We start from the raw sequence: 18,581 nt of genomic DNA, 5'->3' as shown, positions 1-18,581 counted from the left end.
ACCCTGGTGGATGTGGGGGTGGCTCGGGACGAGGCCACTGCCCGCACGATCTGGTTGTGGGATAAGGCAGACTGGACCTCCTTACGCCGTGACCTGAGCCACACGGCGTGGCCTTCTGTGCTGCGAGGCGGGGCGGAAAGCATGACACAAGACCTCACTTCCCGCCTCTTGGACCTCCAAAGGCGACATGTGCCCCACCGAGAGAACACCACCAGACCAGCGGACCAACCATGGTTTAGTTACCGCTGTCGTGTTGCTGCCGACGCTAAGTACTCAGCGTGGCTCCGCTACAAACGGAACCCGACTCTGCGCAACAAGGTCCTGCACCGGGCGGCCTGCAGGAGGATGGTGGTGACCAGCAAGTGGGCCATACGGAAGTGGGAGGATTACATGAGGCCCAAGCTGTGTGGAGCAGGGGTAGGCAACAAGACTTGGTGGTCCCTTCTCAAGGAAAGGCAGGGGATTAGCCGCCAGGACACGATTCCTCCTCTCTCAAGGCCAGCAGCAAGGAGAAAGCCCAGCTGCTGGCCAGCCTCATCGCCGGGAAGATGAGGGTGGACGACCCCGGACAGTCACCGCCTCGTTTGGTACAGCAATGTGAGGAGACCGTCACCAAGGTGGAGGTGACACAGGTGCTGGTTGAACGTCTGCTACGAGGGCTGGATAACCAGAGGGCGTCTGGCCCCGATGACCTCAGCCCGCACCTGCTGAAGCATTGTGTCCACGAGCTGGCTTCCCCTCTCGCCACAGTCTTTTCTGCCTGCCTCCGGGAAAACATCTGGCCATCAACGTGGAAAGAGGCTTGAGTGGTTCCCGTCCACAAGAAGAGCTCCAGGTCTGACCCCAAAAATTACCAGCCCATTTCCCTGCTCTCTGTGGTGAGGAAAGTGTTCGAGAGGGTTGTGGCAGACGTAGTCCGTTGCCATCTCAAGGACAATTACCTCCTCTCGGACCAAAAGTTTGGGTTCAGACCTGGCCGGTTCACCTCTGATCTGCTCATGCTTCTCACCAAGAGCTGGCAGGACGCCCTTGACGACGGCCTGGACACTGTCGTGGTGGCCCTGGACATAGCGGGTGCTTTCGACAGAGTTTGGCACGGTGGCCTCCTCGAGAAGCTCCGCGCTAAGGGCATCCAAGGCGATCTTCTTCAGCTCCTGGAAGACTACCTGCAAGGAAGGACGCTCCAGGTCGTCGTTAACGGGCAGGCGTCCGAGTCCTTGCCAGTGGAGGCATCAGTGCTGGGGCCAGTCCTGTGGAATATTTACGTTGACTACCTTCTCCAGCAGCTGCCGGCAATCTCAGCTTACGCTAATGATTGCACTCTCTCCTGCACCTACCCCCGACAAGACAGTGGGCGAGCTGCTGATGAGGTCAATCAGCAGCTGAAGGTGCTATAGGAGTGAGGTGCCCGCTGGCAGGTGACCTTTGCCCCGGAGAAGACCCAGGCAATGGTGATCTCTCGATCCCCCACTGCCGGGCCAGCGGTGGAGGGGAGGCTACGCTTTGGCGGCATCCCCCGCCCACTCCAGGAATCCGTCAAGATTCTGGGAGTGGAAGTGGATCGAGGGCTACGGTTTGACAGCCACATCAAACACATTGCCCAAAAGGCCTCCCAGAGAGTCTCCTGCCTGCGAAGGGTAGCCAGCTTCCTCGACAGAAAAGGGAGGCTGTTGCTCTACAAGGCCCAGATACGGCCTTACCTAGAGTACGCTGTCCTCTCTTGGGTGTCGTGTGCTGTCTCGCACAGCGGGAGACTCGACAGCATCCAGCGACGGGCGCTGCGAATGGTGGATGCAGCAGCTCCCCCAGTCCAGACGGAGACTCCCAGCTCCGCACCGCAGAGACGTCGCAGCGCTTGTTCTCCACAAAGCACAGGTGCAGAAAGTGCCACACCTGGCGGGACTACCTCAACCTCCGAGAGTCACCACGCGGGACACAAGAACGGTGCTATCCCGTGGTGACGCAGTGGAGGTGCCACGTTCCCGCACCAGCCAGCACCAACGCACCTTTGTGAGTAGAGTCTCCCAGATGTGGAATGTGTTCACGACCACCGTCCCTCACGTCCGTGGGATGAAGACACAAGAAGTTAAGCTGGCGGCCCACCACTGGAGAAGCACACTTCCTACCCCAATGACACTTTAATGACAGTGCAGTGTGGATATATTATGTGAATATTTATAATGTATGTTTTTATTTTTAGATATTTTTTCTTTTATATAGACTATGCCCTTTGAATAGGGAACACACGGCAGTGCACCTTTGGGTCTGTAAATATATGTGTATGTTTAAATAAAAAAGAGAGAGAGAGAGAGAGAGAGAGAGAGAGAGAGAGAGAGAGAGAGAGAGAGAGAGAGAGAGAGAGAGAATAATAATAATAATAATAATAATAATAATAATAATAATAATAATAATAATAATAATAAACTTTATTTCCACTAGAAAAGGGTATTCTACACATACATTACACAATACACATTATATATAAATGAAGAATATATACATTGTTATCATACAGAGGTCAGTAATTTCTTTTTTAGCTTCGCTTTCAATGCAGTTAAGTTGCTGGAGTCTTTTATTTCACAAGGTAGTGAGTTCCACAGCTTAGGCCCTAGTACAGAAAGAGCTGTCGCACCTGTGTCAGTGTTTGTTCTGGGGACAAATAGATTGTTCTGCTGCCGTGTCCTGGAGTTTGTTATAGTGTTAACAGTTGGAAGGGAGAGGATATGGTCCTGGAGAACTTTTATTTTGTGTTTAAAAAAGTTTTACCACTAAGGTGAAGGTGACAAGATATTTTATTCTGAGCCACTGGAATTCATTAAATAATGGTGTGACGTAATCAAATGTCCTGGCTTTCCCGTCTGCTACTTTAATTGCAAAGTTTTGTACTTTCTGTACCTTGTTAAGTAAGGTAAAGTTGGTGGTCCCCCAAATGGTGATGCCGTATTTGATGGTGCTGAATACCAGTGACTGAAGGATGGTGATTCGTGTATCTTTGTCGAAGTGGTCTTTGTTCCAGTTAATAAACATCAAGGTTCCCATTGCTTTCTTTATGGTTTCACTTATGTGCCTGTCGAACGTCAAGTAGGAGTCTTAATATATGCCGAGGTTTTTGGCGTGGGTGGAGGGCTGAATGTCACTGTCGGCACATCCTATGGTGATATTGTTGGGTAGGTGTGCTAGGAGCTGACGTGTGCCTAAGAATATGCATTGAGTTTTATTAGAATCGAGCCTAAGGCCATTTCTTAGAAAATATGTTCTTATTTGTTTGAGAGTGTTTTCAGTTATGGAGATTAGAGAGTCTAGGTCGTTGATGGTGCCACTATGGAGGAACTGTGTTTCATCGTCATATTGCATCAGGAGGCAGTTATTGATTTGTCTGGACATGTCATTGACGTGTATGTTGAATAATAACGGCCCGAGTATAGAGCCTTGGGGGACGCCATAGGGAACAGCTTGCCTGGAGGAGATTGTGTTGCTGATGCGGACTGATTGTGTTCTGTTATTAAGGTAATTGTCGAGCCAGAAAGTGTCAACATTGATCAGACGTAGTTTACGAAGGAGAATGTTATGACTGACGCTATCGAAGGCCTTAGATAGATCACACAGTGTTAGAAGGGATATTCTCTTTTGGTCTATGTTATTATATACCTTATCTGTGATGACTTGGAGAGCTGTCTCGGTAGAAGGTTTAGGTCTAAAACCATGCTGTGTAGGAGAGAGAAGGTTATTGCTTTCTAGGAATGACACTAATTGGTTAGCAATTATTTTTTCAAGTATTTTAGAGAAAGTAGGAAGTAGGGAGATGGGACGATAATTACCTATGTCATCTTGATTTCCTCTTTTTGTGTAGGGGGGTGACTATTGCGTTTTTCCAGGAGGCAGGGAAAATACCGGTGACAATAGACTTGTTAATAATAGTTGTGAGGTAGAATATGATAACAGTCAGGGAATCTTTAATGAATTTAAGAGAAATATTATCAGAGCCAAAGGAATTTGTGTTCTGAAGCTGCTTTATAGTTAGGATAACGGTGGCTTGGTCCACTGGCTGAGGTCTAAAGAGCATGAGGTTGGCGGGGACGGTGGGTACGGGGGATGGGACACAGCCTTCAGTAGGGGGATTAGAGCGGTCTGTTATTAATTGCTCCTGAGTGGACTCATAAGTTCTCAAGCCGACACTCGCAAAGAATTTATTAAAATCTTCTACTTTGTCATTGACGGTTCCGAGGGGCAGCGTGGTCGTGTTTTGTTTTCTGCTGGGAATTACACTCCGTAAGGTTTTCCATGTTGCGGCTGCGTTATTTCTGCAGTTTTGTAACTTTTGGTGGTAGTAGTTTTTCTTTGTAGATGTAATTAGATTTTTTACCTTCCTCTTAATTTCTTTAAATTTCATCTGTAGAGTTGTGTTTAATCGGTGTTTTTTTAATAGTTTTTGAGCGCTGCTTCGTTCCATGATTGAGAGAGAGAGAGAGAGAGAGAGAGAAAGTTGTGCTAAAGGAGTAGAGGGAGAAAGAGGAGGAAAAAATGGATAAAGAATGAGAAGTTAAAGGAGGAGAACAGAAAAGAATAGGAAGTAAAAGAAGTAAAGAAGGAAAAGGAAAAGGAAGAGAAGGAGGAAAAGGAGTACAAAGGAAAATCAAACAGCAACATACCTCTTGGTCCTAACTATGCTGTTTGTTATTGCTACCATCTACTCTAATCTACGAGTCAGAGAGGCAGGACAGCAAAGGTGAAGGCTGCCCCCCCCCCTGTACTTTGGTTGGTTATTACCGCAGACACCTCTTCAGCTATAAAAATGTTTAGTAGTTTATATATGGAGAGGTTAGCAGCATGACTTGAGGCGGAACAGGTGCGTGAAAAGAGAGGAGGAAGATGAAAAAGAGATGGAGGAGGAAGAGGAGAAAAAGAAGATTGTCAAATTCAGCCTAATTTTTAGCTACGTTTGGTTAAGATATTTGCATTTTTACGTGATTATATTTTTTTCTTCATAATTCTGAGTTTTCAAAAAGTTTTAGACAATTAGTTTTGAGTCATTCAGATCAAAGAAACGAAATTCCGCAGGCCAGCAGGCCATACTCTCTCTCTCTCTCTCTCTCTCTCTCTCTCTCTCTCTCTCTCTCTCTCTCTCTCTCTCTCTCTCTCTCTCTCTCTCTCTCTCTCTCTCTCTCTCTCTCTCTCTCTCTCTCTCTCTCTCTCTCTCTCTCTCTCTCTCTCTCTCTCTCTCTCTCTCTCCCCCCCCCCCCCGCGTTCGAGTGTGTGGGTGAGCATTCGAAGAGACTCAAACACAAAAAGCAGAGACTTGAAAATAAAAAAAAGTAATGATCATAAAAAGTGAAAGAAAAAAAACAGCAGCGAGAAGAAGATAAAAAATGAGGCAAAAGCCAAGCAGATGCAAAGGCAGAGAGGAAGACGGCGAGGAAAGGGAAACAATGAGATGTGAAAAAAAAGTTGCAAAATATAAGAAACATCAGTGAAACTAATAAAAAAATGTTGATAATGGTAATGATTTTACTACTAATACTGCTACTTCTATTACTAGTATTACTACTACCACAATTAATTGTAATACTGCTACTGCCTCTATTATAAACTACAGGTATACACTAAAATTTCAAGCATAACAACAACATCCACTTCTACAACTGCTGCTACTATTAATATTACACTGATTTTACAGGAACCACATTTACTCTTATCATTAATAGTACTACTACTACTAGAGCTACATTTACTGTTATCATTAATAGTACTACTACTATTAGAACTACAATTACTCTTATCATTAATAGTACTACTACTACTACTAGAACTACATTTACTGTTACCATTAATAGTACTACTACTATTAGAACTACATTTACTGTTATCATTAATAGTACTACTAATACTAGAACTACATTTACTGTTATCATTACTACTACTACTACTACTACTACTACTACTACTCTCTCTCTCTCTCTCTCTCTCTCTCTCTCTCTCTCTCTCTCTCTCTCTCTCTCTCTCTCTCTCTCTCTCTCTCTCTCTCTCTCTCTCTCTCTCTCTCTCTCTCACACACACACACACACACACACACACACACACACACACACACACGAAAAAATGTCAAAATTACTAATATTTATCGACAAAGAAACAATGTAAGGTTTTCATTATCCAGAAAGACATCAGAGTTATATAGTAACTTAATACGTTATGTTAAACACGTAAAAAATATTGATAAATGCTATGTAGTAAAAATATGCCAGTTATAATTATGACGAGTCATAATATCGCTCTTAACATTACAATAAAAAAGGAAATAAAGCGTAGATTAGCTCGTTATTCTTTCTCCGGTAAGGAAATTCTTAAGCTACTTTGTCAGCTAAACGCCTAAGGTTAAAGGGATTTGCGGCATTAAACGTCAAACACAAAGTAACATCAAAAAGCTTCATTGAAACGAGCGGCCTTTAGTAGGTAGATGGGCTGTTCGTATTGGAATCAGCACTCGTAGGAGGACACAAAGTACTACAATTACAGCAGTACAATTAACGGAACACTCTAAAACTGTGAAAACCTTTGCGAATACTGAAAAACCTGAGCAAATGTTTGAAACGGTCACTCACATTACACAGACAGTAAGATGAGGTGAATGAACTTAGAGAGAGGAACAAAGTGACACAGACGTGCAGGAGACAAAAACGATAACTTGTTTAAACTGATAAACCTGCGGAATGTTTGAAACCGTCTTCCTTTAACTTATAGAGTGAGTAAGATGAAGCAAATGAACTTAGAGAAGAAGAGGTGTGTGTGTGTGTGTGTGTGTGTGTGTGTGTGTGTGTGTGTGTGTGTGTGTGTGTGTGTGTGTGTGTGTTAATATGTTTTCTTTTTCGATTTTTCAGTTTTTTTATATCTCTTTGTCTCTTGGCCAATTTTGTTTCAGCTCTCTATATTTCTATTTTTCTATATCTTTATCTCACTATGTGTGTCTCCATTCTTTCCTATGTTTATCTTCCTAAATGTTTGTGTATACTTCTATATCTCAATCTTTATGTCTCAATCTCTGTATGTCTTTGCATCTCTGTCTCTCTTTCTCTCTCTGTTTGTGTAGTTCTCTTTCTACCTTCATCTGTCTGTCCGTCTCTCTGTCCATCACTATGCATGTCTCCTCTCCCTATCTATCCTCCCGTCCTGTGGTCTCTGTGCCGTCTCGCGCTGCCTCGCCTCTCGTGTGCATCTCTTCGTTCTGTGTCCCTCGTCTGTGCTCCTGCTCCTCCCTTCCCTTCCTCCTTCCCTTTGTTTGCTTAAGACTCTCTCCGTGTATATATGCGCTCTGGGTAATCTCTCTCTCTCTCTCTCTCTCTCTCTCTCTCTCTCTCTCTCTCTCTCTCTCTCTCTCTCTCTCTCTCTCTCTCTCTCTCTCTCTCTCTCTCTCTCTCTCTCTCTCTCTCTCTCTCTCTCTCTCTCCATCGCTTTATAATGCAGCAGTTTTCTTTTTTGTGCTTTCTCTGCTTTTTATAATCTTACCAACTGCTGCATCTATTTTTTTCTTCCTCTGTTTCTCTCCCTCTCTCTTTCTCTTCCCCTTTCCTCCCTTCTCGGCGTCATCCCCTTCATCCCTTTCTTCTTTCTCTCTTTCTCTTTTTTTTTCATTTCTCAAACATAGCATTTCTGGAACGTTAAGCAGTCTTGATGTGTGTGTGTGTGTGTGTGTGTGTGTGTGTGTGTGTGTGTGTGTGTGTACTGCCGATAGCGATGGACTTCCGATATCCAAACTTCAGTAATGTATGTATATATGTATGTATGTTTGAATGCTGAATATGTAAAAATAGCAAAGAGGGTTTAGTCGCCTAAAGTTCGCGTCTCCGTGTGTGAATGTCTTTACTGTGCACTTAATTTAACCTTAATGTGTATTTTTGTACAAGAGACGGAAATGAGCATCGAGGCAACGTGCAGATTTAGCCTTAGCCCCCAAGTTTACATTTATATAAACAAAAACGTGGGAAAAAATGAATATATGTATGCATATACCTATGACTGTATGAGGCTCATCTGAATGTGTGTCCGTCTGTACGTGTCCGTCTTAGCCTCTCTGCCTGTCTGTCTGTCTTTTTATTGGTCTGCCTTGCTGTGCCTATCTCTGTTACCACGCCTCGCTGAGCTACCTGTCTAGTTGTCATTTTCATGTAGCTCCTACACCTGCTCTTACCTGGTAATGTTTCCTTACTTAACTTACCTACCTAACTTTTTTAATAAACTTACTAATACGTCTAAACTTACTTATAAACTTACTGATAGGTCTAATAAACTTGCCTCATTTATATTACCTGCCCGTCTACCTTTCCGTTTCCTTCATCCGTCCTGAAAGAATGCTAGTATATGTATATCACCTGCCTCTCGATCTTGCCAGAAATGTCCAAAATATATTATAATATTACCTTCCTGTCAAGATTATTTTTCCCAACTGTCCTAAAGGCATGTTAGTATATATTATCTTCCTGCCTATCTATCTTCTCCCACACCTGTCCTAAGAACACGTGGAAGCAGGTCAAGAGCGCAAGGATCTTCTAAATCGAGTTGTATTGGAGATGGAACGCACGGACCAAATTTTATACTCCTGGATTCTCCTGTTCGAGTAATTTGCCTCCTCGCCTTTCAAGACTTGAGGTGTCCAGGCGGTGAACTAGTTTGGTCCGCCATTATCTGCCCCCCTCCCCCCTCGTCTCCTCCTCCCGGTTTTTAGGTGATCAGCCAGGCACTGCTGGATACCAAGATCAGTGTAAAGTCCCACGGCCATATATCAGGTAATGGAATGGGAAGTGTGCAGTGATTTATTTGTGGGCGTGTGGGCGTAGAAGTTAGCGGGGTGGGGGGAGAGGGAGGGCCGCTAGTGTGTGTGTGTGTGTGTGTGTGTGTGTGTGTGTGTGTGTGTGTGTGTGTGTGTGTGTGTGTGATCATAGAGCTGACTGGTTAGTTGCCTGCCCGCTTGCCTTCCTGTTTGTTTGTCTTTGTGTGTGTCTCTGGTGGTTTCAATGGCTGTCTGTTTGTATGTCTGACTGTTAGTCTGTATAAATGGCTGACTGGTTAGCTCCTGCTGTCAGCTTGTTTGCCTTCCTGTCTGCCTGTTTGTCTGTTTGTCTTTGTGTGTGTCTCTGCTGGTCTCAGTGTCTGTTTGTTTGTTTATTTGTTTGCTTCTCTGCACAAATGACTGACTGGTTAACTGCTTGCCTGTCTATCTGGTTGTCTGTTTGTCTTGCTATGTGTTGGTCTGTGGCTGCCTCTGTCTGCTTGTCTGTGTGGTTGACTGTTCAACTGTACTGTGTATGAAGGCATGGATAAACTTATGTATGTAAATTAGAAACAAATGCAAGATACATCTCTCTGCTTGCCTCTCTGCCTGCATAAATACGAATTTGTGTATGTAAATCAAGAAAGACGTGAATGGAGGACAACATAGAAAAAAAAATACTAATCAGAAAAAAATAGGAAAAAGGAGAAAGCGGAGAAAAATAACACTGCCATTGAGTCTCTTTCTAACATTAACAGGTATATATAAAAAAAAAAAAAAACATGCACATAAGAGAAAATACACCAAGAACTTAAACGCAATAAAACAGAGGAAAATATGGAGAATGTGACATTACTATCAAGTACATTTCTATTACAAACCTCAAAACAAACAACGAGAGGACAAACATATAAACATATAAGAAACAACTGGAAAAAATGATAGGAAAGAAAGTAAATAAAGGGAAGAGTTAAGAAAAAAAAACATTACCAACCTTACTCCACATTTATAACCGCAAAACACACACAAAAAACACACGTACAAGGAAAACAAACTGACACCCGGAAAAGGAGAAGAGGGAGGAAGAGAAACCTGATACATACAAGAACAAACAAACCAGAAAACGAAACAGGTTCAGGAAGAGGAATGGAAGAAAAAGACAAAAAAATAATACAAGAACAGAAACAGACATGCACGGAGCACAAACTGACATATTAAAAAAAAAAAGATAAGAGAGTAGCTTTAAATATAGTCCTACTGGAGCAGTGTGTGTGTGTGTGTGTGTGTGTGTGTGTGTGTGTGTGTGTGTGTGTGTGTGTGTGTGTGGACAGGAAACGATAACTTCTCTCTATATGTGTATACGATCATTTGTTTGGCACACACACACACACACACACACACACACACACACACCACCACCACTTCGGATACACATTTTATTGACGTGATGACTCATCTATTGGCAAGCTCGTGAGTTTGGGAAGAGGAGGAGGGAGGAGGAGAGGAAGAAGAAGAATGTTTGAAGAGAGGGAAGAGAAAGAGGATGAGGACGATGCAAATGATAACGATGATGAACATAATGATGAGGAAAACACCCTCCACTTCGGTTTCTCGTGGAAATTCAAAATGATTTTTCACCACTGCTATCACGTTCTCCCCTCCTCCTCCTCCTACTCCTACTCCTACTCCAGCGCCTCCTCCTCCTCTTCCTCTTTCTCCTCCAACTCCTTTTTTTTTTTCCTCTTAACAGCTTTCTCCTTCATCTGCCTCTTTCCTTCCTCGTACACTCCGTTTCCCTTTCCTTCGTCTTCTATTTTTCTTCCTTTTCCATCCTACTTCTCTTCCTCTCCTTCTCTTCGCCCTCCTCTTCCTCATTACTATTCTTCATCACCCTTTCTTTATCATCACCATTTTCTTCCTCCTCCTCCCTTTCTCACACCCTTTCGTCACCTCACTTTATTTATCTTCCTCTGTTTCTTCCTTCCTTCACCTGCGTTTCTACTTCCTTTCCTGTTACTCTTCGTTCATCCCTTCTCTTTTTTATTCCTTCTCTCTTTAATTTATTATTCTTATTGATATTCTTTTCCTCTTATTCTTATTAATCTTCCTTTATTCCCTACTTTCTTTCCCACTCTTCTCATCTTTCTTTCTCTCTCCGCCTTCCTCTCTTTTTCCATTGCTATAACTTTTTGGTTCTTTTCTGTTCGCTTTTCTTTTCGTTTTTGTTTTCTTTCTCTAACCTCGTTTTCCCTCCTTCCCTATTCTCCTTTTTTCCCACTTATTTATATTTTTCTTTCTCCTCTCTCTCTCTCTCTCTCTCTCTCTCTCTCTCTCTCTCTCTCTCTCTCTCTCTCTCTCTCTCTCTCTCTCTCTCTCTCTCTCTCTCTCTCTCTCTCTCTCTCTCTCTCTCTCTCTCTCTCTCTCTCTCTCTCTCTCTCTCTCTCTCTCTCTCTCTCTCTCTCTCTCTCTCTCTCTCTCTCTCTCTCTCTCTCTCTCTCTCTCTCTCTCTCTCTCTCTCTCTCGTCTATTACCTCCACTTTCATTAATGGCAAACTCCTCCACTTCCTCCTCGTCATCCTGCTATTCTACAAACACCACATCTATCCGTCTCACCACCACCACCACTACCACGTCTTCCTTTCTCTCCACCACCTTTCCTTCCACTACCATCATCACTACCCCCCCCCCTCGTACTTCTCTTGCTCCTCCACCCCTTTTCTCTTTCTCCTCCCCTTCCACTTCCTTCTCATTTTCTTTTCCTCTGCCTCTATTTTTTTCCTTTCTCCTTCTCCATCTTCTGATCTTGTTATTCTTAGAGATATTTCTCCTTCATTCCTGTCTCCCTCTCTACCTCTTCCATCTCACTCTCCTTCTGTTCCTGCTCCTCCTCTTCCTCATACGCCCTTTACCCCTCTTCCTTTTTTTTTTCCTTCCACTCCTCTATCTCCTTATGTTCTTCCTCCAACTCTGTACCCTTCCTCACTACCCTTTTCTCCTCCTGTCCCTCCTCCATTTCTGTTTCCTAGTTCCTACCCTTTTCTTCCCCTCCTCCTCCTCCTGTTTTTCCTTCACCTATGTCCCCTCTTTCTCTACCCTTTTCTCCTCCTCCTCCTCCTCCTCCTCCTCCTAGGAGAGTCATGTGTTTACGTTTTGGGCTCAGCAGGAAGTAATATTTTGCGTCTCAGGTGTGGGCGCCGTCACTCCTGTGCTGCCTGTTTGTCGCCCTGAGGCATGGCTGGTGACTGGGTGGCTGGCTGAGGGGATGAGTGGGAAGATAGCTGGGTGGGTGGGTTGGTGGCTTGGCGTACGAGAGGATAATGGGGAAATGGCAGGTGAAAGGCTATTTGACTGAGTTGGTGGATGGTTGGCTGATTGGATGATAGGTGGATTGGTGGGTTGATGAATGGGTGAATGGGTGAAAAGATGAGTGGGACAGAGATAGAGTAAGATAGAAGATGGTTTCGTGGCTGGGTGGGTGATTGGGTGGGTGGTTGGATAGCTGTGTGGGTGGCTGTCTGGGTGAATGATTGGCTCGGTAGATAGGTAAATGGGTGGGTGAATGGGTGAGTGGGTAACTAAGTGAATGGGTGCATGATTGGTTTCTGTGCTCAATCTCGTCTCCGTTTTGACATAAGAATACAAGGAAAAGGAGCAAAGAGTCTTCAAGTTGCCAGCCAGTCACTCCACACAAGGCAGCTCCAATACGTCTATAATAACACACCTCACATGTTCTCCCTTTCTGTCTACTGTTTATCGTGCTGACACTCACCACATGACTGCCAAGCCTGTTCCACTCCTCCACCGGTTTATATGTAAAGTAATTCTTGCATGTGTTTAGTAAATCTGAACTTAACGAACATAAAGCCATTCCTGTGAGTCTTATCCGGAGAAAAAAAAATAAGAGTAAGAGGGATGGAGAAAAGGAAAAGAAGGTAAAATGGAAAGGAAAGAAAAACGCATGACTTAAAAGCTATTCTTGTAAACCTTGTCTGGAGATAGAAAGAAAAGAAAAATGAATGGGAAAAGGAAAATGAAGAAAAAATGGGAAGAATGAATAAAGAGGTAAAGAAGGGAAGGGGGAAGAAGGAAAGGTAGAAGAGGCGAGTCCCATCCGGAGATAAAAAATAAGAATAAAAGGAATGGAAAAAAAAGGAACGAAATGAAAAATGAAAATGAAAGCAGAACAATTAGGAAGAATGGGGAAAGCAGTAGAGAAGGTAAAGGGAAGGGAAGAGAGGGAAATATGGCACCATGGTCTGAACTTATCTTGAGGCTGTTCCCACGAGTCTTATCCGGTTCTTTGATATCTGAACCTTATTTGCGTCGCCCTTGTTTAGCCGTTCACCCACTTACAGACATCAGTCACGGCTCCTCAGCCCTTCGCCTTGCCGGGGAAGGCGATGTAAGTCGATTAAGCTTGTCCGTGAAGGGAAGACTCGCGGCCAGTGAACCACCCTTGTCATCCTCCGCGGCACAGATTCCGACGCACCGATACACGTTCATATGAAAGATACCAAACTTGTTTTTCTTTTATACAGTGAGAGAGACAGCTCAGACCAAAAAAAAAAATCTTATAATAAACTAAATAGTAATCACGATGATTTATTTCTACCTAGTCAGAATCGAACACTCCGATACTTTTTTTTTTTTAGAGCAATGGAAGCAGTAAGGAAAAAAAATATCGAAACAATAAAAAAAGTCCCCTAAGCACTGTTCCAGCAATGAAAAAAGACAACACGAGAAACCAGAACAGAGGCCAATTTCGGAAGGAGAAGTTTTGATAATCCCCTTTTTTAAGACTTGACGCTTGCAATTCCTTATACTAAACTAAAGAGCAATTTGTGAGTGAGCTTATTTCTCCCCACACTCAGAATCCAACACTTCCTTACACTGAACTAAAGATTTTTCCTGTGAGTTAGTTCTTCCCACACTCAGAGCGCCACTCCCTCCGCCACTCCCCGCCTCACCCTCCAGGCCGTCACGTCCACCCGGCGATGGCGCAGCGTTTTGATCTGTTTTAATTAGCCTGCCGACCAAACAGATGGGTGGCTAGGTTGATGTTTTTATAGTAGACGGAGTTGATGTATATTTTGTTTAGTGTTTTGTTTTCTGTTTTTATCTGATTTTGCATTTATATGCTTTTATGTTATTGTTTTCTTCTATTTTTTGTTATTCGTTCTCTATATATCTGACATTATTATACGCTTGCAAGTCACTCATGTAGTCACTTATACAATTGCAATCAATAAATCTAATTATTTTTCTTGGTAATATAAAAATATCTACGTATTATTATTATTATTATTATTATTATTATTATTATTATTATTATTATTATTATTATTATTATTATTATTATTATTATTATTATTATCATTATCATTATTATTAATTATTATTATTATTACTACCATTATTATTTTTATTATTATTATTATTATTATTATTATTATTATTATTATTATTATTATTATTATTATTATTATTATTATTATTATTATTATTATTATTATTACTATCATTATCATTATTATTATTATTATTATTATTATTATTATTATTATTATTATTATTATTATTATTATTATTATTATTATTAGTAGTAGTAGTAGTAGTAGTAGTAGTAGTAGTAGTAGTAGTAGTAGTAGTAGTAGCAGCAGCAGCAGCAGTAGTGGTAGTAATAGTAGTAGCAGCAGCAGTAGTAGTAGTAGTAGTAGTAGTAGTAGTAGTAGTAGTAGTAGTAGTAGTAATAGTAGTTGTAATAGTTGATAATATCTCCATCCCAACTCTCTCTCTCTCTCTCTCTCTCTCTCTCTCTCTCTCTCTCTCTCTCTCTCTCTCTCTCTCTCTCTCTCTCTCTCTCTCTCTCTCTCTCTCTCTCTCTCTCTCTCTCTCTCTCTCTCTCTCTCTCTCTCTCTCACTCTCTCTCTCTCTCTCTCTCTCTCTCTCTCTCTCTCTCTCTCTCTCTCTCTCTCTCTCTCTCTCTCTCTCTCTCTCTCTCTCTCTCTCTCTCTCTCTCTCTCTCTCTCATCCTTTGAAAACAATGTGTCAGCCTATTATATTGATTATAATCCTATCTATATATCTGTCAATGTCGCTAAACTAATAGGAATATTAATATTAGTGTCATTCCACAGTAGATATCACTACTACTTTCAATCATAATCAATAATCAGTCATTATTACTACATGTACTACCAATATTCCTGTTGTCATTAATATCAATATCTATAATTTTATAAATGCTTGACCCTCCAACCCAAAGAAGATGCTGCGTTTGTACAAAAGAAGATCACAGATGTATAAACTGTGCATGTGTTAAGGAGAAAAGACGCTGTACGAACTGTAAAAAGAGCGACAGGTGCCAAAATCCCCTGGGCAGGGATCAGAGCAGGGAGGATAACGATGAAGCGCGACACCGCGGGGACAATGAGGGCCGCCAGGGAAGGAGTGAGCGGGGGGAGGGGGTGTCGGAGGGAGCTGCTGCACAACCGCCACCTCTATATCCCCCTCAACCGGTACCACCCCTTCCATTGGCACCTCCAATGTTGCCACCACCCCCTCATCACTCTTCCTCTTCGACTGGACAGGGCGCGGCGGAGGTCGGGGGAAGCTTTGCTTGGAAGGGGCTAGCGGAGGGGGAAGCAACGAGGTGGGTGGATGACACATACCTTGAAGTTGTTGGGTGGTCTGCAAGAAATCTTTTTGAACCACCCAGATGTGGAGCCACGACATTTATCATCAAAGAAATTGTCACCCTGTTAAATAACTACATCCAGAACACACCACTGGCGCCCCTATCCCTGAAAATTGTATTCACTCTCCCCCATCTCTTCCTCCAAAAAGCACACCCAAAGACCAAACAAGCCGAAAATATCGAGGCATTAAGAAGACGAGTTGCCTTGTGGCAAACAAACGAGTTAGATGCCCTCCTCAGAGAAGCCAGAGCCATACAGGAGAGGCTCCCCGGACCCCAACAAAACAACACCTCCACAGAAGACTGGGCCCGGAAGTTTGCAGACAAAATGCGACAAGGCAACATCGCGTCTGCAACACGAACCTTGTCAGAAAATTCCACACGGGGTGTGCTTCCACTCACCAGGAACACGATCAGTCAACTCAGGGAAAAACATCCACTACCGAGTGATCTGAAGGGACTGAGACTAGCAGGATGTCATCAACCACCGAATCCAGTTATATACGAAAGGATAACAGGAGAGATGGTGTGGAAGAAGGCCCTCCAGACTCGTGGCAGCGCGGGGCCCTCAGGACTTGATGCACGGGGATGGCGAAGCTTGCTGAGCAGCGCCAACTTTGGCAATGCAGCTGGCGACTTGCGCAACACCATTGCAGCACTGGCAAGAAAACTCGCCTCCTCCAGCTGCCACTATGTGGACGCCCTGACGGCATGCCGCCTCATTCCCCTGGACAAGAGGCCGGGAGGCAGGCCTATAGGAGTCGGAGAAGTCCTGCGGCGCATCGTAGGCAAATGCATCATGGCTGTCGTCAAAGAAGATGTGAGAATGGCAGCAGGGAACCTCCAAGTTTGTGCGGGGCAGCAGGCAGGAGGAGAAGCAGCAGTCCATGCCATGCGGGAGATATTCAACCACGTAGAGTGCGAAGCAGTGCTTCTTGTTGACGCCAAAAATGCCTTCAACACAATAAATAGAAAGACTATGATACATAACATTAAAACCAAGTGCCCTAGCTTAGCTATGTATGTCGAAAATACCTATACATACCCGACTGACTTATACATAAATAGCCACAGTGGAAAGGTGAAAGTGTTAAAATCATCTGAGGGAACAACACAAGGTGACCCAATAGCCATGGCTATGTACGCCCTGGGCCTATCAGTCCTCCAAAATGAAATCGCGTTCGCAGAAACACTGGTGAAACAGGTGGCTTATGCGGATGACCTCTCAGGTGCTGGTAAAATCTCAGACTTAAAGGGTGGTGGGACACTGTGAACACCGCCGGCCCTGAGATAGGATACATCCCTAACGCCACCAAGTCTGTCCTTATTGTCAAACCTGAACATTATGACCATGCCGCAGAAACTTTTAGAGGAAGTGGCGTCATTGTGACAAAAGACGGACAACGACACTTAGGTGCAGTGATCGGGACAGAGGTATATAAGAAGGAGTACGTGGGAGACAAAGTAGCTGAATGGGTGAAGGAAATAGAAGCTTTGTCTGCCATTGCCAAGACTGAGCCACACGCTGCCTATTCAGCGTACACCCACGGCATCCAACATCGGTGGACGTTCCTGATGCGCACCATCCCCGGCATCAGTCCACTCCTCCGACCACTGGAAAATGCCGTCAAGAATGTATTCTTGCCGGCGCTGGTGAAATATCATGCTTTGGGGGAGGAAGAGAGGGATATGCTAGCACTTCCCCAAGACTGGGTGGGATGGGGATCACCAACCCTGAGAAGCTGGCAGATAAGGAGAACCAAAACTCCATCAGCCTTACCAGGTCACTCATCAACAGGATCATCGCTCAGAAGGCAGAGGGCGAGATAGACCAAACAGAAATAAGAGATATTAAAAGAAAAATCTCAGAAGAAAGGCAACAGGCCCAAAAAGACGAGCTGGACCGTCTTACACACCTGTCCACAGAAATGGGTAGAAAAATACACACAGCACAGGAGGCAGGCACCTCTAACTGGCTAACGTCATTACCAATCAGAGCAAAGGGCTTCAGCCTCAACAAACAAGAATTTGTCGACGCCATTGCTCTGAGATATGGCTGGCCGATTGAGGGACTGCCTGATCTCTGTGCATGTGGATCACCAAATGATGTCACCCACACCATGACATGTAAAAAAGGAGGTTTCGTCTGTATTCGACACGATGAAGTGAGGGATCTGACAGCCAGCATGCTTGGGGAGGTATGCCAAGACGTCACTACCGAGCCGGCACTGCTTCCCCTGGACGGCGAACACCTTCGGTACAGGACAGCCAATACCTCACAGGAGGCACGGGTTGATGTAAGTGCCCGCGGATTCTGGGTGCGCGGACAGCGGGCGTTCACGGACATCCGCATATTCGACCCGATGGCTGCCTGTCACCGTGACCTGCCCCTGCAAGCCGCCCACCACAGGAACGAGCAGGAGAAGACAAGGGCATACGGTGAAAGAATCCAACATGTGGATCAGGGCAGCTTCACCCCCCTCGTCTTCACCACATCCGGCGGGATGGGTCCCAGGGCCCAATGCTTCTACACACGCCTCGCGGAACTAATCTCAGAAAAGAAGCAACAACCAAGGAGCCACGTTGTCGCCTGGATGAGGTGTCGCCTCTCGTTCTCCCTGCTCAGGTCGGCCATCCTATGTCTCAGGGGCACCAGACACTCTGGCCCAAAAGCCACCACCATCTCCAATATGGACTATGAAGCCACAGTGGTGGAGAGTGACATTAGGGTGGGTCGGGAGTGACTTGAGTAGGGAAGGAAAGGGGGATCTAGACGTAATAGATGATAGGTGATTTAGTATCAGGTAGTATTAGTGATATGGTTGGATGCCACAGTCATTAGCGAACAGAGTTGGGGCTAATGACCTCCAAGCTATGGAGCCCTCCATGATTATGTGTCGGGAAAATAAACATGGGTGGAGGTATCATTTATGTTGTAGTAGTTGTAATAGTAGTAGTAGTAGTAGTAGTAGTAGTAGTAGTAGTAGTAGTACACAGGAAGTGGGCGCTTCAAACTGGCTAACCACACTACCTATCAGGGCAAAAGGCTTCAACTTAAACAAAAAAGAATTCACTGATGCCCTTGCCCTCAGGTATAGCTGGTCAGTGGATGGGCTCCCAAAC

General features: G+C 44.2%; 1 protein-coding gene across 1 annotated transcript in view; it reads left to right on the top strand.

Moving 5' to 3' along the window:
- Positions 1–548: 548 nt before the first annotated feature.
- LOC126991164 (serine/arginine repetitive matrix protein 1-like) overlaps positions 549–18,581 on the top strand; it is a gene marked incomplete at its 3' end in the record, with an annotated part of 46,994 nt that continues 28,961 nt past the window's right edge. The window contains exons 1-2 of the mRNA XM_050849925.1: positions 549–790; positions 1,748–1,920. Coding sequence (XP_050705882.1) covers positions 549–790; positions 1,748–1,920 — 415 coding nt within the window. The remainder of the gene's footprint in view (positions 791–1,747; positions 1,921–18,581) is intronic.

The sequence above is a fragment of the Eriocheir sinensis genome, unplaced genomic scaffold (assembly GCF_024679095.1).
Source record: "Eriocheir sinensis breed Jianghai 21 unplaced genomic scaffold, ASM2467909v1 Scaffold248, whole genome shotgun sequence".
Lineage (NCBI taxonomy): Eukaryota > Metazoa > Arthropoda > Malacostraca > Decapoda > Varunidae > Eriocheir > Eriocheir sinensis.
Note: the sequence above shows the minus strand (reverse complement) of the source record. Positions and strands in the feature narration are given on the sequence as shown.